The 24,122-nt window shown below is 28.2% G+C and overlaps 3 protein-coding genes across 3 annotated transcripts; 2 read left to right on the forward strand and 1 right to left on the reverse strand.

Moving 5' to 3' along the window:
* The first annotated feature begins 1,386 nt into the window (after positions 1–1,386).
* On the forward strand, positions 1,387–3,605 carry LOC124848268 (small ribosomal subunit protein eS4z). The gene is made up of 5 exons (XM_047325910.2): positions 1,387–1,522; positions 1,898–1,975; positions 2,060–2,240; positions 2,647–2,744; positions 3,002–3,605. Exons 1-5 carry the CDS (start codon positions 1,520–1,522, stop codon positions 3,434–3,436), a joined length of 795 nt encoding a protein of 264 aa, XP_047181866.1. The 5' UTR covers positions 1,387–1,519; the 3' UTR covers positions 3,437–3,605.
* Positions 3,606–6,406: 2,801 nt separating this feature from the next.
* LOC124848266 (ferritin-2, chloroplastic) lies at positions 6,407–9,260 on the reverse strand. Its single transcript, XM_047325909.2, has 8 exons — positions 8,865–9,260; positions 8,703–8,786; positions 8,541–8,601; positions 8,347–8,434; positions 7,069–7,130; positions 6,882–6,947; positions 6,696–6,759; positions 6,407–6,587 (listed from the first exon to the last, which is right to left on the reverse strand). The coding sequence occupies exons 1-8, from the start codon at positions 9,137–9,139 to the stop codon at positions 6,535–6,537; spliced, it is 753 nt and encodes a 250-aa protein (XP_047181865.1). The 5' UTR covers positions 9,140–9,260; the 3' UTR covers positions 6,407–6,534.
* Positions 9,261–23,118: 13,858 nt separating this feature from the next.
* Positions 23,119–24,091, forward strand: LOC124848269 (LOB domain-containing protein 12-like). Its single transcript, XM_047325911.2, has 2 exons — positions 23,119–23,368; positions 23,599–24,091. The coding sequence occupies exons 1-2, from the start codon at positions 23,213–23,215 to the stop codon at positions 23,914–23,916; spliced, it is 474 nt and encodes a 157-aa protein (XP_047181867.1). The 5' UTR covers positions 23,119–23,212; the 3' UTR covers positions 23,917–24,091.
* Positions 24,092–24,122: the final 31 nt, after the last annotated feature.

A 24,122-nucleotide genomic window follows, 5' to 3' on the forward strand; every position in this document is an offset into this window, starting at 1 on the left:
TGTTTTCTGGGAGGAAAGCTTATTTCATGGAAAAGTAAGAAGTAGAATGTAGTAGCTCGATCAACTGCTGAAGTCAAGTATAGGGCGATGGTGTCAGTAACATGTGAACTTATATGAGTGAAACAATTCCTTCAAGAGCTTAACTTTTGTGACATCCATACTATGAAGATATATTGTGATAATCAAGCTACTCTCCACATTGCAGGTCAAATCCAGTATTCCACGAGAGGACTAAACATATAGAAATTGATTGTCATTTTGTTTGTAAAAAGTTGTTGACTAAAGAAATATGTATTGAGTTTGTTGGTTCAAACGATCAACTCGCAGATGTGTTGACTAAGTCATTAAGGAGGTCCTCAAATTGAGTTTATTTATTCAAAGCTTGATATATACAATTTGTATGCTCCAGCTTGGGGGAGTGTTAGAATATTTACCCTATTTATCATCATTATACTTGTGTCTAGGGTTACCCTATTTATCATGTACTTTGTATCAACACTTTATTATACATAGAATGATTGTGAAAGGGATCTTTCCAGTCCTCAAAAATTATTTTAGAATTTCAATCTCAAATATCTATATATATATTCATATTTTTTTCAATTTTATACTCATAATTACTACTTTTAAAAATTTAAATAATTAATAGGTAAATAAAATATACATAGACACAATAACACTTGAGCTTAGACTAGTATATTATAAAGGATTTTTTTAGTATCTATATTTGTTTTCTAATGCTATCTTTAAATAAATACTTCTTAAAATTAAAATAATTATTTTATTTGTTTTACTTGTTTTTTTAAATTTAATTATTTTTTTGATTTGATCATTTTTATTTAAAGTTAATGATTTTTATACTTAAAAATTGCATACAAAAAATATATAAATTAATTATATTTAATTTTATAATTAGTAATAACAATAATAATAATTTTATTAGTTTTTATTATCTTAAAGAAAAGTAAATAAACATATGTGTTCCTGATATAAAATAAAATAATAAAGCTAAATTGTACTGTGTGGCAAAAAAAAAAAACTGATATAATTACGTTATCTTAAACTTTAACAATAAAAACACATCTTATAATTATCAATTAAAATTTGATGATAGATAAAATTTTAGGTTAATCTAGAATGAAATTTTTATTTTAATAAATACATAGATTAATTTATGAAATCTTTTGTAAAGACTAATATTAGTTTAAACAATTATTATTATTTTTATTCTTATAATTTTTTATCCAGACAAATACGGCGTATATACGTATTTTTAAAATCTCTAAATCATAACATAAAAAAACTGACTATTATAAAAAGAGTTATTATTGAATATGGGCCAAAATTTTAATGGGCCTCAAGCCTGGGTTGAAAACTAAAAAAATAATAATATTGGCCCATGGTCCAGAACTCCAACACAAATTAGGGTTTGATGAAAAACCCTCTTCATAAGTGCGCAGCGCGTTGAGTTTGTTCAGTGCCGTAGGAGTGGAGCACTAGTTTCCTCTGCGATTCCAAAATGGTTCGTATCTTCTTTCTGCTCTTGATTATGATTTTGATACATTCTCATTTTCATCTTCATATTAGGTTTCGATCTGTTTCATATTTTTCTACGTTTTCTGTTCGGTTTGAATCTTCATTAAACGAAATGGCGCGTATAGTGTTTTTAATCATTGGTTATGTCTTTGAATTCTGAACACCGAGTCTTTTAGATTTTACTCTGTGTTGCATTTTATTTATCAAAAATCAACGGAGGGAGATAGGGTTTTAATATGATATTTTTTTTAGGATCCATTGGTATAACCTAAGTTTTATTTATTAAATTTAGGTTTTGTTGTTTGAATCTCTCTTTTTAGATTGTGTTTTGATATTTTTTTGGTGTTTGTGACTGTTACAGGCTAGGGGATTGAAGAAACATTTGAAGAGGCTCAATGCTCCTAAGCATTGGATGCTTGACAAACTGGGTGGTGCATTTGTAAGTGAAAGTTTTTTCGTCGTTTGATCATTTTTAAGGGAATTATTTTTAGTGACTAACGTGTACTCTTTTTCTCCTGCACAGGCGCCCAAACCCTCATCTGGACCCCACAAATCGAGGGAGTGCCTTCCCCTCATACTCATCCTGCGAAACCGGTTGAAGTATGCACTGACCTACCGTGAGGTCATTGCTATTCTGATGCAACGACATGTTCTTGTCGATGGCAAAGTCAGGACAGACAAGACATACCCTTCTGGTTTCATGGGTACGTTTGTGGCTCGTTATTTTGTAGAATAACTTTTTGAATGATTTTATAAGGCACAATTTATGCGGTATTGTATTTTAGGGTTGAAGGTGTAGGGGTTAATAATATGCTATTGTTTATGGCCGTGTTATTGATGTTTGAATTTGATATTTACTCACTATACCCAGACTATATGTATGAGTCGTAAATTGTAAATGTTTACCAGGTGTTTCTTGAGTCGTCATGTTATATGATTTTATTATGGTAAACCTTGAGCTTGAATTTGATGATCAAATTAGTCCAAGAGGCTTGTAGCTGGTTCTCTCCAGCCGGTCCATCCACTGGGCCATGTGTTTGTCATTTGCAGTGTAATTCCATTGTTTTAGCTAGAGCCATAATTTCATTGAAATTTTATTTCTCTTTGCAGATGTTGTATCCATCCCAAAAACAAACGAGAACTTCCGCCTGCTCTATGATACCAAAGGTCGTTTCCGTCTTCATTCTATCAGGGATGATGAGGCAAAGGTACTTTATATACTCTTATTTTACCATTTTACTTTTGAGGTACTTATTATGGTTATATAGAATATTTTTTATTCATTACTAACCTTTTCGCCATTATACTGTTAACATAAAAGTAATTAATAATATAGAAGACTGGCTTTACTGTGTTGCGGTGTTGTATATGCAGGCTAAGGAATTTGGAGGCTAATGAACCATTAAATGTCAACTTTTGAACTTGCTTAGTTAGTTTAATGTGTTTGTTTTTGTGTATGTGACAGTTCAAGCTCTGCAAGGTTAGGTCAGTGCAATTTGGCCAGAAAGGTATTCCATACCTGAACACTTATGATGGTCGTACCATCCGTTACCCAGATCCTGTCATCAGAGCTAATGACACCATTAAGCTGGATCTTGAGGAAAACAAGATCGTTGATTTTATCAAATTTGATGTCGGGAATGTTGTTATGGTTACTGGAGGAAGAAACAGGGGTCGTGTTGGAGTTATTAAGAACAGGGAGAAGCATAAGGGTAGCTTTGAGACAATTCACGTTCAGGACGCCACTGGACATGAATTTGCTACTCGTTTGGGAAACGTGTTCACCATTGGCAAGGGGACAAAGCCATGGGTATCACTTCCCAAGGGTAAGGGTATTAAGCTATCCATCATTGAGGAAGCTAGAAAAAGGATTACCGCTCAGCAAGCAACTGCCGCTTGAGTAATCCCCTTCTGAATTAATAGACTTTTGAGTGTTTCGTAGTTTAATTCAATGTTTTTGGTTTCAATTTCTTTTGTCCAAGAGATTTTTATCGTTGAATTTTGACTCTTGCACTATACAACTTTATTGTGGCTGTGTTATATTCATGGTGCCATCGTTTCATTCCTTAGTATTTTTCTTTGTTTCTGGTTGCACAAAATCGTTGAACCAATTTTAACTAGGCAGAATATTGTGGTTTTGAGTATTAGCATGCTATATTAAATGAATCTTGCTCTATAGTTAAAGCAAAATGTATTTAAAATGGATTTATGACTTAATTTTATTAATTATTGATACAACATCAATAACTTTAAAGTATTTTAAGTTCCTTTTTCGGTATAGTAATTTTCGTTTAAGAATTTGTTTCAAATATCTATACTCCGTAACAGTTTTTAATTTTAGTTTTTATTTTAGATCATTATAGATGTTTAATTATTTATAGTCAGTTTCATATATATATATATATATATATATATATATATATATATTATACATGAATAAAATGAAGATAAAAACCTTAATAAACAAAGAATAAGTATTTTCAAATGCACAGAAAAAATAGGTCATCATAGTCACATCAATAATGATACAAATGATAAAATTAAACATTATATAAAATCTCTTAATAAATCTTCTCAATAAACTATCAGTTAGTAATGAAATATTTATATGATTTATAATTTAAACAATATTTGTATCATTATTGACATTAAAGCTAATAATAATATTTATTATGTATAATTTTTTATTAAGTATTTTTTTAATAATTTTATTTTTATATTGTGATTAAAATGTATGCTAATTGCTTTAAAAATATTTATTAAAAGTGGTTAACTAAATAGAACAAATAATTATTAACATAAAGGAAAAAAATAATCATTTGTATAATATATGAAATAGGAATGAGAATAGGACGGTAAAAGTTTACCTATCACATCCTCAATTAAAAAAAAGTTTATATCCAACCTAAGAGGTAATGTATTTGAAATTTCTTTCACATCTATATCTCCATCGAAGAAACAAATGTACTTGTATTTCTTATTTACTATTGTAAATATTAATTAAATAATTGTCATACAAAAATACAACAAATAAAATAATTAAATAATTTTTTTATAAAAAATAGATAACAAATAAAATATGATATTACAATTATTTTTAATGTGTAACATCCCAATTTATTTTAACATTTGAACTACCATAAGATTAGTTACAAACAATAATAAATAGTTAACTCATAAAAAATATATAAGATGTTATTACAAATAATTCAAAAATAATTTATAATAGTAAAACATATACTAAAACTTATACTATTATTAGATATTACACTAAACAAAAACTATAACAGGATATTCACATCTATACCTCAGTTCTACCTCTTCCTAACACCTACTCATGAGAGATATTCCCTAAACTCACCATTAAAGTTATCATTGCAAAAGAAAAAACAAGTACACACAAAAACAACAAACACAAAAGCAAGGATAAGCTAATATACAACGAAATCATAGTTCAACATTCATAACAATCCATCAACCACATGATCATATCAAAATTTAATCTCTCCACTCAATGATCCGGATCTGATAATGACATAGACATTGCTGAAGGTTTACATCCATGATAATATTTATACTCTGCAGAGTCATAAACAAGGATAACTCGACCTACTTTCTCATTGGATTAATCTTCCCTTCACGACCCAAAGGGTTAGGATAAAAACCTCTTTTCATTCTCTTTGCCACCTCATTCACTCTCTTTGCCACCTCACTCACTCGACATGAGTTGAATGATTGGTAGACAAATCAATTAAAAAATAAAAATGTTATTTTTTAATTGGTGTTGGAAAGGTGTACAAAACTGAAAAAACTTATGTAAAACTTTTCATAATAAAGTTCGGCCTCCATCCTATATCATTTTCTTGTTGCACTATATCATTTTGTTTAATTCTGCTTTTGTTCCTTAGGTGCTGTAGCAAGGATTGGTGTTGGTGATTTAAAAAGGGTTGTAAGAAGTGAAAGGTAATATTGTACTATGGGGTGTTTAGTGGGGTGTTGTATGTGTTAACCGGAAATATATTACAGTAATCTGAAATAATTGGGAAGGTGAGAAATGCATTCTGAATATTATTTCCAAAATAAAAAAATATTATTCTTGAATGATAAATTCGAAAGTGCCTTAGAAAGTATTTGAAAAATGAATTCTGTGAAAGATATATTCCGGAAAGGTGATTCCAGAATAGGTTTAAGGAGGTGTCCAGAAAGGTAATTCCGGAAAGCTGCATGTTTTTTCGGCCTAGTGGAAAGTTGCTGTTTCGGAATTCGTTATCTGTAATGCAATATGAAACTTCCAGAATTATAAATTCAAGTTTCCTTTCTCTTTTTGTTTTTAATAATTGGATTTCTGGGTAAGCATTGTTTGAATGTTTGACATTTATTTTTTTCAGATAAGATCAAGTGATATTGAATGGATGGATGTTCATAGTTTTCTGCAAGCACAAGGTTAAAGGTCACACTGACAGGGAAGAAGAAATTGATGCTTGTTTGGGTAAAGAAAACAATAACTAACCAACCTGCCTCGATGGTCCTTTCCGATAAAAAAAGTTGTGTTGGTGAAGGAAGAAACGCTTGATGAGATGCACACAACGGCTGAAAGAAGAACAAGAAAAGCTGCATGGGATGCACAGTGAAGGAAGAACCGTTCTCTAGGGTTTTAGGTAAAAGTCATTTTTGACAATTTACAATTTGGATGGAATGCAGAAAGAAATATAATAGGAGAAAGAAATAAATTAATAGCTGATTTCCCAAGTGATTTTAGTAGGATTGGACATCCACTTCTAACGTGATATAGAAATTGAGACAATTTAATCGCACATTGGGAGCATATTGTCCCCTGATCAAATAGTGAATAAACTACAAAACATGGATGTGTTCAAAACAGATATCATTTATTTTATTCATCCGTAGTTTCAGTTTCTCCTTCCCTAGCACAAGACTCAAACTTCACCTAGATGAGAAAGATACACATAATAGATAGAAAAGGGGAAACAGTAACTATCAAGCTGCAAGTCCTCCCTCATGGAGGAGCATCTGATCAAAGTGCCACACACCTGAAAGTTCATCAAGGAAAACAAATAAGATATAAAGATACCTTTTTCTGATCATGGAAAAAAAAAACAGGGAAAAATAATGCAAACACCAGAGTTTGAAATTCTTACCATGTCCTTTGCCAACTCTTCTGAGCTGAGCAACATACTCAGATATTCTTTTGATGGATTCCACCTAAGAAAGAAACGACGGATTAGACTTATTTTGCCAAATGCAATGCATAAAACAAAAATAAATATGTACAATATCGCACTCTAGAAAAATAGTTGCAACACCAAATTACATTGCATTTATACCTGTTCAGCCAGAAATTCGCTTTCGACAAAGTCTGCCAACTGCACATCACCGTTCTTCGTGGCAACCTGCCAAAACATGGATCAAGTTAAAAGGGACTTCCATTTTAACTAATCATTATCAACATAAACAAGACAAATGAAAGAAAACAGCAAAACCAGAACTAAGATCCAATAAAAGGCGGCTTACACTGTGCAACTGAAGGAGCTTTTCGTTCGTTAGCTTCTCTAACGAGAGAGCCAGTTCCATTGCTGAAACAAGGATAAGAAAACGTGTTTAACTCAGACAAATAATGAATCCAGTGGAGAACTTCAAGAGGAAAGCCGAAAGAAGTTAAAAAATATTGAACAAGTTGGAGTGTTTATTTGTATTTATCATTTTCGTAATAAATATTGCATCTCTAAATAGTAATTGTAATAATATACAAATGTAACATCCAATCAGGATTTGATTTAATTAAAATAACATTAGTGGGCAAAGCAAACTGGCTAGTGATTAAGTTTATCCGTAAATACTTTTTACAAAATAAATAAAAAAATTATATAAATAACTTCTATAAATTAGTTTAATTAGGATAAACTAATTAAAGATTTTAAATTGCAGAAAAACACATTTTGTTGTTTCTTATTTTTATTTCATTTCATTTCAGTTTTTCTTATTTTAAGGGTTTATATAGTATAAATAAATAAATATATATATATATATATATATATATATATATATATATATATATATATATATATATATATATATATATATATATATTCAGTTCTGATACCTCCTAGGATCAGAAATACAAATTACAACTCGTCATATGAAGAATATTGTTGAAACAAATAATTAAATACTATAAATGACGTGTATGTATATCAAATGCAATAAATTTAAATTAGGATTGAGAGAAAAACTCGACCGAGTTCACACTAGTTTTTGGTATAGTAAAAAGATTTTTAATATATTTTAAAACATCAAAATTAAATTTACATGATTGTATTTTAAAGACAACACAGCAAAAATCCTAAATTGATAAAATAATACAAATAGTGAAGGATAAAATTCTAATTTCATACAAATAGTGTCTACTAATGCTCCTTAGATTCATTCCCATACAAATTCCCATTCTTATAACTTTTCGATTTCATTTACAATAATTTATGAAGGTAAATAAACAACTTAAAGAAGTCTCACGACATTCATTGGTCTTGCATAATTACAAATCATTTATCATTCGTCATAAGATGCTAATAATAGTACCAAATTCTTTTACAAAGTATTATGTCGACTAAGAATTCCAATTCTAGTGACGATGCTAAAACTGGTAATATTTCAACAATCAAACCCACAAACCAAACACATGTCACACTTCAGATACATGTAAACAGAGAACAAAAATAAAAGAAAGAAATTACAACATAAGATCTGAACTGAAAACACATAAAAGAGAAATTGTATGGCCAGAAAACTTACCGTGCAGTGCATCCCCTTTATCTGCATGATCAAACTCAGAAAGCGGCATCACAATTGACTGCAACTTCACTTTTCCACCACGCTTGTTCTGAAAATGAAATAAAACAAATACATCGAATCAACACACTCGAAATTCAGGTTCATCAACGTCAGTGTATCGGCAGAAATATGTAAGATAAGTTTAAGTAAAAAACCTGATATTCCATCAATTTCTCAGCATGCTCTCGTTCTTCTTCACTCGATTCCTTAAAAAACCTTTTTCAAAACAATAATCATTAATAATAAATAACCACTCCTGGTTAGTATCAGTATCAAATAAAACGAGAGATTAAAATATTAAAGAAACCGTTACTTACTTAGCAAGACCTCTCAGCGCAACGTTATCCCTATCGAAGTACGCAAACAGAGCATGATACACGTACGAAACATTATACTCCACACTGCATCCATAAACGACAATCAGAACGATGTAATGACAAAGTGAGATGAAACCGATGAGAAAGAGAGAGAAGAGCAACTTGATTTGTTCGTTAATGGCGGCTTCAGATTCGTCAACGTATTTTTGGCGCGCGAGAGAAGCTTGAGGAACGGTGGGAACGAGATCTAGCTCCTTCTTCACCTCCTCGAACGGTTCAAAAATCACGCCAGTTAGGGCGCGGTGGTTCGTGGATCCTTTCGCGGCACGGACCACCAAGCGGCTGGCGTTGTTCGCCTGAACGGGAACCGAACGCCAAGGTTCGGCGTTGGGGTTGAAGAGGGAGAGTGACGAAGCAGCAGCGGTTCGGAGAAGCATGGTTTTTGGTTCGAAAATCCTCGACAAATGGGATTCGAAAAACAGAGGACGACAGAAAGGAAAGGGTTTGTTTCGGTGGAATGGTGACAATGCGTTGCTAATGTGAGCGTGCGGGAATAGATGGGTGTGTCTGAGTAAATGGAGAAAGTGGTGAAGTGAGAACCGTTGGATGATACAAAACGTAGAGGGCTGAGATGTAAAAGTAGGATTGGGCGCGTGGCATACTCGTGGTCTAGCTGGGTATCATTATCGTGTTGTCCCCTCGAAATATCTAGAATCAATAGTTCATCTCTTATCCTTTTTGGGCCCAGTTACACTTTTTTATTTGAACATTTTTTACGATTCGCCTTTTTCCAGTTGTATTTTTGTGTGAAGATGCCATGTATATCAAAATTATAATGAAAGCATATGTGCCAATTATGAATTATTATACTCGGAATTATTGAAACAGCTTAACGTGTAATTTATTTTAATGTAGATTTTAGGAAGTGTTTAATACAAAATTATTTTCATTTAAAAACCCTCATTCTTGAAAAAACAATTATAACTATTCAGAATTACTAAATTATATTTAATGGAATAATTTATATATACTTTTTAGAATTAAACATAATATTTTAATGATAAAACTTGATTTAATTTGTATAAAAATAGAAGTAGATTATGTTGAGTATTATATTATTTATGTTACAAAAATTATGATTAAAAAACCCAATTATTCAATCTTTTGTCTTTTATTTCATAAAGATTATTATCTTTTAAAAATATTTTTTTTCGATTTGTAAAATACCAGATTATTCCTTCATAAATCTTAGTTTAAAATTTTGGTGGAAAATTCAATACTTTCTATGATGAAAAGTTAATTTTAAGTAAGTATTTTTTTTTTGTTTTATAAAAAGGCTTGCGAGTTAGGTCTTTTTAAGTTAAGTTTTTGAAACACAGATGAATCTAAATTAAGTTATAGGAAATTTTGTAATTTTTAGGAGAATTTTATTAATTAAAAAATTGTTTGTAAATGACTTCTGTTGATTTTGAATTATAATAAATACTTTTATTAATTAATGATTTGTCAATATTGGTCAAATAGAATTTTTATTGTTAAGGGATATTTCTATTAATAATGAATTTGTAGGTAAAATTCATTAATAATCTAATTTTCTATTATCAAGTTATATTTTAGTTAATGATGAATGTGTGTGTAAAATTGGTCAGTAATTAAATATTTTATTAATTTGTTGAAAAAGGAAGCATCAAAGTTCACATATTTGAACTTTAATCATTTTATTATAAAAGTCAATAATAAAATTTATTAGCAATTACTTTTTTATAAAAATCATTGTTAAAACATTAAAATTTATGTTAAATCTAATAAAATATGTCTTATAAATTAATTGAAAATAAGTAAGAACGATGAGCTGGGGAAGATGTGAATGTGGTAACAACAAAGGTGGAAGAAGAGGCCGAATCAAAGGACAAGCCAAAGGAGAAAGATGTAAAATAAGAGAAAGAAGAAAAATAAAAGAAATAAAAAAAAGTAGAAATAGAATAACGAAAATGCAAAAATTATCGACGAATTTATAATTGATGATAATTAATGACAAATACTTACATATGAATTTTGATTGTCAATAATTATGGATAAAGTTTTCCTATCCGTTAGTAAAATTTATTGATAAATATTTTAATAAATTTTTTGTTGTCGTTGAATACCTTTTTATATGAAAATTTGGGTGATGTATTTAAAAACCTGGGTGATGTAGTCATTAAATACCTTTTTATATGAAAATCCAAGAGGATTAGTAGTTAGGTGACCATATGTTCACTAGACAAAATTTAATGCAATAAATACCCAAAAGCTTTGTTTATTGGACAAATAAACCTTTAGCTTGTTAGAAAAAAAAAAGATGAGCAACTTGCTTGAATAGATAATTTTGATGATGATGATTCATAGAGAAGTGTTGAAGATTTAAAGAATGCTTAAATTCAAAAGATACATTAAAGATTTAAGAATTTAGTTGTTGAAGTCTTGTAATATGTATTTTATTTAAAATTAGTAGAGCAAGAGTGAATAGGAAGAACTCAAAGAGCATAGCACTTAGGAAAGTTTTATTTTTCATAAAAACTCTTAAGATAATTTATTATTAATTTTAGATTTTTAGAAAAATCCTTGAGATAATTGATTGTCATAAGTGATAATCAATTATGGAAATTAATTTCATATTTTCATAAATCTCCTGGAATAATCGATTATAACTTATGATAATCACAGAGAGAAAATAATTTTTGAAATAGTTTCTAGAATAATCGATTATCACTATTGATAATCGATTATCACTATTGATAATCGATTATCAATGACACTTGTGAAAAGACTCTTCAGTTTTCTGACCTAATTTTCAAATTAAGGGTTAAGGGTCTATATATAATTTTTCTAAACCTAATTTAAAAAGAACTTTTCACTCAGAGGTTTAAAAGTTGTGTGCTAGAGAAACTCTCTGTGTTTAAGTGAGTTTGTGAACTTGGTGCTTGTAGAAGGAAGTGTTTGTCTTAGTGTGTCTAAGTGGTGAAACATATCTACTGAGCAAAATTAAGTTGATTCATCCTTTTGTGGGTCAAAAGGAAGTGTTGTTCATCTTTTATCTGTCAAGAGAGAATTAAAGTATACAAGAAAACACTAGAGAGAGGAGCGAATAGTTTTTTTCAAAATATTTTCACACAACTGCTTCTAATGGTTTGTAATAATAGTATACAAACGTGAACTATATTTAGATGTTAGGTATGTAAGATTAGCAAATATAAACTCTTTCATATGATAACATAAAAAACTTAACAATAGTTTAAGAGAAGAAAACATTAAGGCACAATATTTATACTAGTATACTCAAACTTGAATTAAGTCCAATTCTCTCTTAAGAATTCTTAAGAGGTTCTATTAATCTTTCAAGATTACAACGAGTTTAACACACTCATGGTTGAGTATTCTAGCCACTTCTAACATTTGAGTATAACTCACTCCTGGTGGAGTATTCCAACCACTCTTGGAATCCGAGTATAACCCATTCCTGGTGGAGTATTATAGCCACTCCTGTCATTTAAGTATAACCCACTCCTGGCGGAGTATTCTAGCCACTGTTGGCATCCAAGTATAACCTACTCCTGTTTGAATATTCTAGTCGCTCTTGGTATTCCTAGACAATACATCTAGTCCGAGTTTAGCCTCTTTAGGATCTATCCCTAAATAATTGTCTAGTCCGAGTTTACCCACTCCTGGTTGTAAGTGTTTTAGTTCTTTCCATAACATACAATGAATCCACTATGGGATACTACAAGGTACAAATGTTTAACTCTCATAAAAAAGGATATGTTTACATTTACAATATGACACTTGTATAGATACAAACTTGAGTAACTCTCTAAGAAAGGATAAATATAATGATATGCAGTCTTGTAACTTAGAGGTTGCTTCCTTGTTGAAGAGCATCAGACGATTTAAGCTTGATGAGCAACAATATTGATCTTCAATCTTTATGTTTGTGCTTGCTCTTTTCCTTTTCCCTTCAGTGAGGTTGTTCCTTTGATTGGAGAAACATTAAATGATGTAAGCTTGAAAAGCAGTAGGACAACTTCTTTCTCTTTTTATCTTCTCTTCTCTTCTTCAGTGAAGTTGTTTCCTTTGATTGAAGAGCTATATATGATGTAGGCTTCGAGTAGGAGCATTATTGATCATTCAACTAATTTTGATTTGGATGTTCTTTCTCTTCTCTATTCCCTCTAGATGGAAGAGCTTCAGATGATGAGTATAAGCTTGGTGAGCAATAGAGTGAATGTTCAATGCATGCTCTCTTTCTTTTCTTCTCTTCTTTACAATATGCTCACAACTTTATTCTTTTTTTCTTCATTTCATTTCAACCTTAATTGTTTCAACCTCCTTTCTTTTCTCTTTTTCTTTTCTTTATCCCATCTTGGGCACAATACTTTATCTCTCTCCTTTTCTTTTCTTCATCTCTCTTTTTGTCTTCTTTTCTTTTCTTCTTTATCTCTTGATGTCTTCATCATATTTTTTATGTGAAGAGCATCATACTGTATATTCACTCACTGAGGTGAAGTAAAGTAAGTTATTCTTGAATGTATTTCTTCATTTTTTTCTATCTTTTCACCTTTTCTCTCTTCATATTTTCGACTGCTCCTCTACATATTTTCAAATAGTAGCAACTTTCTTCTCTTCAATTAATCTTCTTTATATAGGTTCTTTTGAAAGATGAATGTAAGATGTTGAGTACATTTTTAGGAAAGCAGATAACCTTTAGGTGAGATGTCATACTTTAGTCTTTTCAACAAAATGTACACCAAAACCCTAAGGCGTGACCTTCACCACGACAACACCTCACCATCACGCAACTGTTAGAGTCAGCTTCACAACCCAACAATCCTACTTTCCATTTGTTTGTTTTTTAAAAAAATATAAATATACCTAACAATCCTACTTTCCATTTGTTTGTTTTTAAAAAAATATAAATATACACATAAGAGAAAGTCTCATTCCAGCGTGCTACGTCAACAAGACACTAACGTCGTTGGGTTCAATTTAACGGCAAGGACTGAATTGTTGCAATTTTCACAAAAATAAGACCTAATTGAGACACCGAAAAAAAAATCAAATTGAGATTCTGTCCGAAAATAGGAAGATTATGAACTACCTAAGTAATATTCAAAAAGTTGTATAATAATAAACAAAACTAATATGAATAATTGACATATACATTTAGTCTCAGGCCAGTCCAGTGGAAGATATTTGTATCACAATATAACTAAGTTTATTATGTTTGGTCTAAAAGTAGAATTAAAATTTTAATTAATGTTTAAAGTCTTATTTAATATATATTTCTTGACTTTTTTCGTTTATTTTATATCTTCATTGATATGGAAAATGCCCTATGATTCCACGAGATGAGTATTGGCTTACTTTGATTTGTTTTTTTTTTCTTTTTTCATTGCAATGAGTATAGTAGCTTTAGGTGGGAAACAGCAAGAAAGAATCGTAAAAGTTAAATAATTGAGTAGGATTTATGCTTATCCTGATCAGTGTTACCATAAATTCTAAATCAGGAAGCATCAAAAGAGAAATCAAATCAAATCATTATCACTTGCTACTTTTGGCCCTGACAGTGATATGCATCTGTATGACATAAAGCACGAGATTTTTTTTCAATTTCATTTTTTATTATGCATTTATTTTGAGGAAAATAAATTATATTTTTATTGTATTTTCCATTTTGTTTATTAAAATCGTAAAAATAGACAAAAAAAAGTGAAAAGGACAAATTGTTCATTTATCTTTTGAATATGTAAACAGATGATGGGAGTTTAGTGGGCTACAACCCAAGACTTTGATTGGGCTTACTTGTACGAAATTATCTAAACCATAGGTGTTTTAAGATTGGCGTAAGAAACAGTGAGTGAGAAGGATGTGAAATAGTACCACGATAGATTAAGTTAAATTAAAATTCAATTTTTGAAGTGAAAAGTAATATATTATTGCTTGATTATTATTTCTATTAAAAAAATTTGGATTCGTATTTTTTTTGTAGCAATTAGAATTTAGAATAAATAAACTAGCAGCTTAAGCCTTATGATCTTAAGATAAGTAGATTTCTTCATTTACAAATTTTAAATTATTTTATTTTTAAAATTATATTTGATTGTTAAATTTAAATGAAAAATATGAAAAAAAATATTAAACATTTTGTTAATAAGTTAGCATACCAGTTCAACCCAAATCATTGTCGCATTTCAAATTAAGTTTACTTGAAATTTTCAACTAACTTAAGATACAATTTAAATTAATTTATCTAGGGAGAAACTAATAATAAATTGGGTGGACTAATTCGAATGCTCACATATAGATTAGGTGAACAATTTTAGTAATATTTAAAAGAATGAATATCTCGTTTTTGTATTCAAGGCGTGACTTATCTCATTCAAGAAGATTTACCTTTTGTCTTCAGATTACACAAAGTGAGAGTCATTATAAATTAGAATCAAATATGCGCTCAAATATCAATACAAAACACAGTTGACAAATATTAATGAATTTTAAGATATATATATATATATATATACACACACACACGTTAATAAACTACTAAAAAGTTATTAATCTTCTTGAATTGTCCAACCGAACAATTCAAAATTCAATAAATATAAATTATTGGTATTGTTTCTTATTATATTAATTTTTAAAAAATACAGTGTTTTTTAAAAAAAAAATCTTGGAGTCTGTAAATAATTTTTATATTAAATCTAAAACGGGAAATTAAGGCTAATTCGATGCAACAACAATCTCAAATAAAACAAAAGAAATCAATATATTTAAGCATATAATTAATCACATATTTAACATACAAAAAAAAATTCCATTACAAAAAATAATTATAAGCTCATACTAAAACTAAATTTTTAAGATAATAATAGAAAGTTGTGAGCTGAAACATGAGCAATAATGGAAATGCAATCATGGTCTTATTTCGGAAAGCTAATCAATTCCACCACAAATGGTAACATAAAAATATAAACATTACCAACAAAAAAACTCAAGGAATACACAAACTCCACCAAAAAATACATAAAATAAAAATAAATAAGCACTCACCAATTCATCAATTGGGCCTTGAGAGATGACAAAGAGTGAAGGTCCAAAGTTGGACAACAACTGAGGAGGATTTCGTGAAGAAGAATAGATTATAAAGAGGATGAAGAATAAGAAATGACGAAGAAGAAGAGGGTGAAATGCAAAGGATCAAGAAAAAGAAGAAATTGCGAAACAAAAGATGTGCAACTTTCGCGAATATTAACCTTAGATAAAATTTAGGAGTCGGTTATTAGTAAAACTGAAACATAAAAAGCAATAGGCTTTAGTTTTAAAAATAATCGAAAACTTTATCCTTAATGAAAAACTTAAATTTGTTTGAACATTTAAGTTTCCGTTGCATAAAAGTATTTATGCTTCAGTTTTCTCGATTTTTAAGGAACCAAAGCATAAAAGTTTACAGGTTTTAGTTTTTTCAAGAATCGAGATCTATAAATTTGCAAAATTTTTAAATTTACCATTGAGTTTTGATACGCTTCATTTACTCTAAAAGCAAAACATATAAAACAATTTTAAAAACTAAAACTACACTTGTGAATAGGTTACATGGTTGAATAAACATTTTAAAACTTAATACTATACGATGTTGGAAATTTTGATGCTTAAGCCCTATAGACACACAAAATCTCAATGTGTTTTACGAAACAATTGTGAAAACATTACAATCTAAAAAAAAAACAAATAGAATTAGTTATTGGATTGAGATGGAAAAAATATAATACAATTACAACTTTTCATATGAATAATTGTAGTCATGTATATTTTAATAATAAATAAAAAACACATTTATTCTAGTATGTTGTATTTTCTTGTTTTATGAGAATTTTGTATGTTTGTGTTTAGTTTATTATGAACATATTGTCTAGAACTTGACTGTGAAAAACATATGTAAATGACATATCAACATTATTGGTGAGTTGAATTAATGATGTGAGTGTATTTCCAAAGACTATTGCAAATATTATATATGTATGAATCTCCTCAATTCAATGTAAAAAATTACGAGAATTGATGCAAGAAGAAGTAAATATTATATCTGTCTGAATATACTCAATTCAATGTAAAAAAATACGAGAATTTATGCAAGAAGATGGAAGTTATTCTTAGGTTTCAATAACCTCCTATAAGAATACCTCAAAAAACAAATAAAAAGCTTAAGTTTAATTGCATTAGAGTCACATTATCAAAGCAATGTGTGAGATATTCAAAAACAAACTTGTGCAAAATGAAAATGAGGTAAACACATCTAAGCCTGTAGCTTGAGGCATTGATTAAAAATATTAAAATTAAAGTATGAAAAATTAGTGTAATTATTTTTTCCAACAAATCAGTTATAAGTTTTTCTAAAAATCATATATCTAATGTAAAAACCAAATATATAAAAAATAAATTTCAATTTCTAATAGATAAAGCAAAGAAAGACAGGAATTGATCTAAAAATATACAGGTTATACCAAAAGGAAGAGCAAAAAAAAATCTGTCTTTTTTCTCTCATAGACAGGTAGATTCTCTGATAAGCAACAAGACAACAATTCATTCTGCATTAAAACTTGATTACAAAGACGAACGCACAAACCAATTTTGGTCAATCACTTCTCACAAAGAACAATTCTCAAACTTACACTTTTGTATCATTTTTTTTTCAATGAACTTCTTAAATCTTTGATCAATATATAAACTCCAAAAATATGATGATTTTTTACTGTAATTTTGAAAGATGATTTCTTTATACTTGATAACATGATTGCAATCTTTTTAAAAGATATAACGTGATATTATCTTGAATTAGCATTAAAAAGTTAAAAATAGAAAATTACTTTCTTTTATATATTGTATACATAAAAGAAAATATTACATAAATATCTTAAAGAAAATCTTCAAATAAAAATAATTGTGTTCACTTTTGTTTTCAAATATAATATTTTGTATAGTAAAAATTGTTAATATTTTTCTATGTCAAAATGACATATTGAATACTATATTATTTATATTATTTTATGTAGAAATAATAGTTAGGTTGTGATTAGGTGTTGTAGAAGTAATTATTGTAATTATTTATAAATATTAAATAAATTTTGTTAAATCAATCCTTGAATAAATGGATAGAATTCATTATTGTGTTGAAACGTTAAAATAGTAGAAAGAAAAATTCAGTTACAATCCTTTTTTTTTATAAATAATAATTGTACTCATGTATTTTAAAGAATGAATGAAGTAAAATTTTATTTTCCTTCTATCATCTATTTTATGTACATATATGTGCGCGAATGTTATTTGTATTTAATTTATTTCAAATATATTATATATTGAAATTGAACTCATCCTTTTAGAAGATTAGTAAATAAAATTCAAGAAAATTCAGATTAATTAAATGTTTCAATTTCAATTTCAATTTTATTTTAATAAATTAATTTTTATGTGAAAAATCATTATCTTTATTATTGTTAATGAATTTTATGATTTAAAAGGATGGCATGCACAATTTACATAAGTAAAACCTACTTAATTATGATATTTGTTTTCATTGAAATCCATCAGCTTTGATAGATTTCTGAATATATTGTTTGACTGTTATTTGTAAAAGGAAACAGAGGAATTTTGGGAAAGTTGATGTTTTTATTTTAAAGTCATGTATGTCTTTTATTTATTTATTTATAAATCTTTGACTTCGCTCCAACACACTATTTAATAAAAGAAGTTATTATTGATTAAAATTCAAATTTTCGTATTATAATTCATTATATAAGAATTGATTTTTTTAATAAATTTAAACCTAAAATTGTATTTAAACTTATTACAAACATTATTCAAATTTTGTCTAAGTTTTGTGACAAAGGGAATGCTACTATGCACATTGTTTTTTTTTTTTTTGCATTTGATGGGTTTAGTTTAAAAGTCATTCTATTTATAAATCTTACTACCTTGATTTTGATCATCATCAAACTTATATATCCATTAAAAACAATAATTAAGTTCATTTAATACTTTTATTTTCATATAATAAAAATGTATTTCTTCTAAATTATTCTTATACTTAAGCATAACATTTTTTATTTAAGATAATATTTATGAAATTATAACTTCAGATAAGATGTGAGGTATTAAAATATATTTATATTTAAGGAAATTAAATATCACTGTTTTCTTATATTTAAATCAAATGGAGTAATTCATATTAAGAAAGTTTATTCAAAATTTTGTAAATTTTGATAAAATTTAATCAATAATAATTAATATGTTAAAAAGTTTCTCCATACTGTAATGCTCATCCTTTTATTCCATTCTTATTGTTTTGTTCAATCTCTCTTTTTAGTAAGTTGAGTTTTTATGTAGCTTCTGAACTAGTTTTACTAAACACTCCCTTTTTACGTTACCAATATTCTACTCTAGAATTATTCTTGAAAATTAAAAAAACATGCATCTCGAAAATGAATCTTCATGGGAACTATGCTCATTTAATGTTGCGTAAAAGGTCTCATGTTTTTTCTTCTACCGTGGTAAGATGTCTGTTCCTTTAACCATATTTTATTGTATTCAAAGTCTTTGATTTGAACAAACCAAACGACAGGTTTCTCAGCTTCAGTTTCCACTTTCACAGTCTCATCTTCCGAGGGTTGAAGTTATTTAATTAAACCCTATCTGTAACAATTAGTTACTAATTTACCTTTCTACCTCTGAACTCACGTCTTAAAATAAATTTATTTTTAAAGTGACATTTAGCCATTAGAGATATTTATCAATTATAATTGAATAATGTTATTGGATCGATATTACTAAAAAGAGTTTAAATAGTTAAAATTTAATTATATTAGTTCATTAAACTTTTATTTTTATAATTGCTGTAGAGAAAAGGAATTTAAATCTTATGAGAGTTTGAAATAGAAGCTAAAAAAGGTATATGCTTGCTTATATTCTATTTCACCTCACTCCTTACACAGTAATTTTTGAAAATAAAAACCTCACACATATATAGGAGACAGTCATGCCATGGAAAAGAGCTATTTGCGTATGAAAAGGAAACTTCGAATCATGTGAGGCAATTAATGCAAGAAAAACTTAGGGTTTCTACCATACTAGCTAGACTACTACGACTTTCAACAGTAATCTCCATCGAAATGAGCTTCATTTATAATAATCCCTACAACTTAATTACATGTCAGGAATCTCATTAATAGCTTTGTGGGGGTTCTGTGTTTTCTTTGCTTTTTCAACTAATATTCACATTTCTGCCATCATTTCTTTATTCGAAATTGATTATTATTACTATTATTATTCAAACAAAGTGATTATAGTTGTAAATATATGACTGCACACAGCAAGAAATGAGCTGTGTACGATGAAATTACATATATTAATTTTAGCACATACCAAAATGTCTGTCTTATCGCTCTTGCAGAAAAGTTATCTAACTAAAGTATATAGTAAACGAATTCGATTATTAACCTATACATATACACCCACATATTCACAAAGTTGTTAGACATTATAAGAATAGCTTATTCAATTGGAAATTTGAAATTAATTGACTATAACCTAATACGTATTTGTCACATGTAGATAGACATTGAATTATATTCTTGGTTTGTAACTATAGAAACGGTTCACGAGACGAATCTCTTCCACCCAATTTGTGATCTGAGAAAAATGTGTTATATCATGGTTGTATATATATATAATTTTCGAAGTTGTTGTTTGTGTGATCTTAGAAGATGCAGTAAACGTTCAACGATCATCATTATATATGTTATGATTTGGATTCCATAGATATTCAGAGGAGAAAACAAAAACATCCTTATGCGATGTTTTTTTTTTCTATCAAATCTTATTTTACAATTTTTCTTTTTGAAAATTTAAAGTCATGTTCTATTTGAAATATAAAGATTGATATTTGTTGCCACTTGTGTATATTATGGTGTCATTCGTGGGTCACTGCATGGTGTTGTTATAGTGAATAGCAGTGGTGTTGATAAGATAAGATTATAATGTTAGAGAATTGATAATGAGTGCATGTGAATTGATGTTTTTTTCTTTATGTGTTAACAAACATTCATGTGCTTAAAACCTTCACAAATGTTAGCAAAGACTAGGTGGTGTGTTTTTGACTCAACACAAGTAAAGAAAGTAGGTATAAGCCTTATTCAATATGAAATACGTGTGAGCCATATTGTCAACTTGGTGCTCACAATCCACAACTTTTATTTGGCAGGGTGTTAATGATAGTTGTTGATTTTGTTCTCTCTCCCTCCTTTGGGACCCAAATCACCTTAACATATAGTCACCATTTTGTTTGCTAGCTATAAGCTATGTACTGCCAACTTGGCTGCCACAATATCCATAAATCTTCTATTACTTTCTATTTGTTCAGTTTTATCTTTAAAAAATGTATTTTTTTTAAGAAAAGACTAAAAATGTTTAAATTGTTTTAAATCTCAACTTCTAAGTGATCTATTAGGTGTGGTAATTACTAAAAGAGTAAGATAAATTGCTGGACTTTTAAATTTTCCTACAAATATTTGGGTATTTAAATCTACTGATGTTTTGAAAACAATAAATGTTTATTCAATTTATGTAATCTTTAATGTAACTTAAAATTTAAACCTTTTTAATATTATTTATATATTTAATTATAATGTTTGTGTAATAAAAACATTAATGTACCATTTTGTTTTATTTTGTTATTGTAATCTTAATGTTACATTTATATTTTATGGGAGCATATGCTGGAAAAAAAATTACTAGAAAAATAATTAAGTTTAAATATTTAATCAGGCATTAAAGAAATGTATTCATATGATTTAATTATTTTTTTTTCTATTTTGTGATTATAAAATTTGATGGATTTATGGATATACAGAAGGAACGGATAATAAATAATAAATTGTGAAATAAAATAATGATAACTATGAAACCTCTTATCCTCTCATTACTCTCCACCACAGCATTTTCATTTTGATACCAATTATGGATTAGTCTTTTTTTCTTTTTTTTTCAAAGACCTAGTATTAATATATAATATCAGACCAAAATTTGAAATTTTGCATCAAATCCACACTTTGGTTATTTTACATGTGTAACTATAAAAATATTTTCTTGCTCAATAATCATATTTATTAGGAATTAAGAACTCTAATAATTATGATTCTTACAATTATTAAAATTTTGTACTTGATTATATATATATATATATATATATATATATATATATATAATATTTCTGAAAATTAGTGAGTAAATTGTTATTTAATCTGTTATTAGATAACATGATTAAAAAGAGTAATATAATATTCTTTTCATAAAAAATATTTAAATTTTAAAAAATTAGATTGACATATCTTTAAGAAATTTTTTATGAATAATTTGATAAAATGTATTTTTAGAAGATATTAGTTTCTAAAGAATATATATTTTACTCTTAAATTCTCTCATATTCGTTTATTCCTTCTCTTTCCAATTCTTCTACTTAATAGCCTGGGATAATAAAACTCATATTTTTGATAAATTACAATTTGTTCATGGATAAGGTAAAGACAATTTTATATATATATATATATATATATATATATATATATATATATATATATATATATAAAGATTGGTCACTTTTAACTGGCTGGCACAACATTTCCATGATAAGACAACTTTTTTTCTTCCAATTAACTTCAATCAATCTTAAGTAAAAAAATAAGTTTCAAATCAGAAAATTATATATTAGCTGTATTTTAATAGTATAATTTAAACAAAATAATGCAGTTCATTGTAAAAAATTGTTTAGATAAATCTATCCATCAACACTTTAGAAATAAAAAAGATAAAAACATCTCGTTATAAATTATCATCACTACTTTATGTATAAATTAATTTATAAATTGTGAAAAATTATTTCATATTTTATATAAATTCTTACTATAAAAAAAAATCTATACCAAATTGAAATATATTATCACACACGCTTCCTAAATTTCAAAATATGAATTCTTCTCAGAATATTGACAAATTTGTCCGGGTATGAAATCAACTAAAACAAAAAGATAGAAGCGAAAAAGTTTCTGGTTATATGTTTCTTTTAATACGAGTGTGTCATATATTTATTTGAATGTCTAAATTGACAATTGTTTTTTATTTAAAAATTTTAAAATTTGGTGAATCACTTACTCTTTATTTAAATATAAAATAAAAAAATTTAGTAATTGATTGCAATTGATACTTTATATAATTATATAATACTTAACTGATTTTGTAGCAGGTTCCTTGCTAACCTCAACCCCTGTATCCATTATAAATACACCAATGTTTTCAATCTCAGTCTCATTATATGCAACTTTTTTATCTGTGCTCCGTTGTCTTCCTCTGTCTTCAGTTCATTCCTTTCTTTCCTTATTGTTCAAACACAATTAATTCCCTTTTTTCTTAGTCTTTTTTAAAAAAAAATGGGTGGAAATTCTCCTTGTGCCTCATGCAAACTGTTGAGACGCAGGTGCACGAAAGATTGCATCTTTGCTCCTTATTTTCCTTCTGAAGAACCTCAAAAGTTTGCCATAGTTCACAAAGTTTTTGGTGCTAGCAATGTTAGCAAAATGTTGCAGGTATTTCTTTCTTACTCTTCTTTTTGCATTCCTTTAAAAAACCCTTTTTTGCTACCTAATCAATTCATTTCAGAATAAAGAAGTTTGAATATGGGAGATTCAAGTACTATTTGCTAATACAACTTAAAAAAATATGATCTTTATCTGTTCTTTGGAGTTGTCTGTGGTGAAAGGTTTTTCAGAAGATTCACAGAGTGTTCTAAATGGTTGGTTCTTATGCAATGTTTCAGGAACTTCCAGTTCAGCAGAGAACAGATGCAGTGAGTAGTTTAGTGTATGAAGCAAGTGCAAGAGTGAGAGATCCTGTGTATGGTTGTGTTGGAGCCATATCTTATTTGCAAAATCAAGTTGCTGATCTTCAAATGCAACTTGCAGTTGCTCAAGCAGAGATACTCTGTCTTCAGATGGAAAATGAATCACTGATACCAATCTCAGAAACTGATCTACACCAGAAGTCTTATCTTCTTCAGAATAATTTCTCTCAGTTACTTGACTTTAACACTTCCAACAGTGTAGTTCAATATTCCCCTAATCATCTTACACAATGAAATTATTTCTGGAATGAAAATTGTTCAAATGTTTGTTTGTTTGTCTTTTCTGTGTATTTTGGAGACATTTTTGGGGACTAAAGTTGACTCTAGTACTTAATTTTTATATTAAGTTGTTAATGCATCAGGTAAAGACAAAGTGGGTGGTGGCTTGTAAAACTGGCAGACATTCTCATCATTTTATATACAGAAGCTACCTTACTATC

Source organism: Vigna umbellata, chromosome 1, assembly GCF_029865625.1.
Source record: "Vigna umbellata cultivar VRB3 chromosome 1, Vumbellata_1.0, whole genome shotgun sequence".
Taxonomy (NCBI): Eukaryota; Viridiplantae; Streptophyta; class Magnoliopsida; order Fabales; family Fabaceae; genus Vigna; species Vigna umbellata.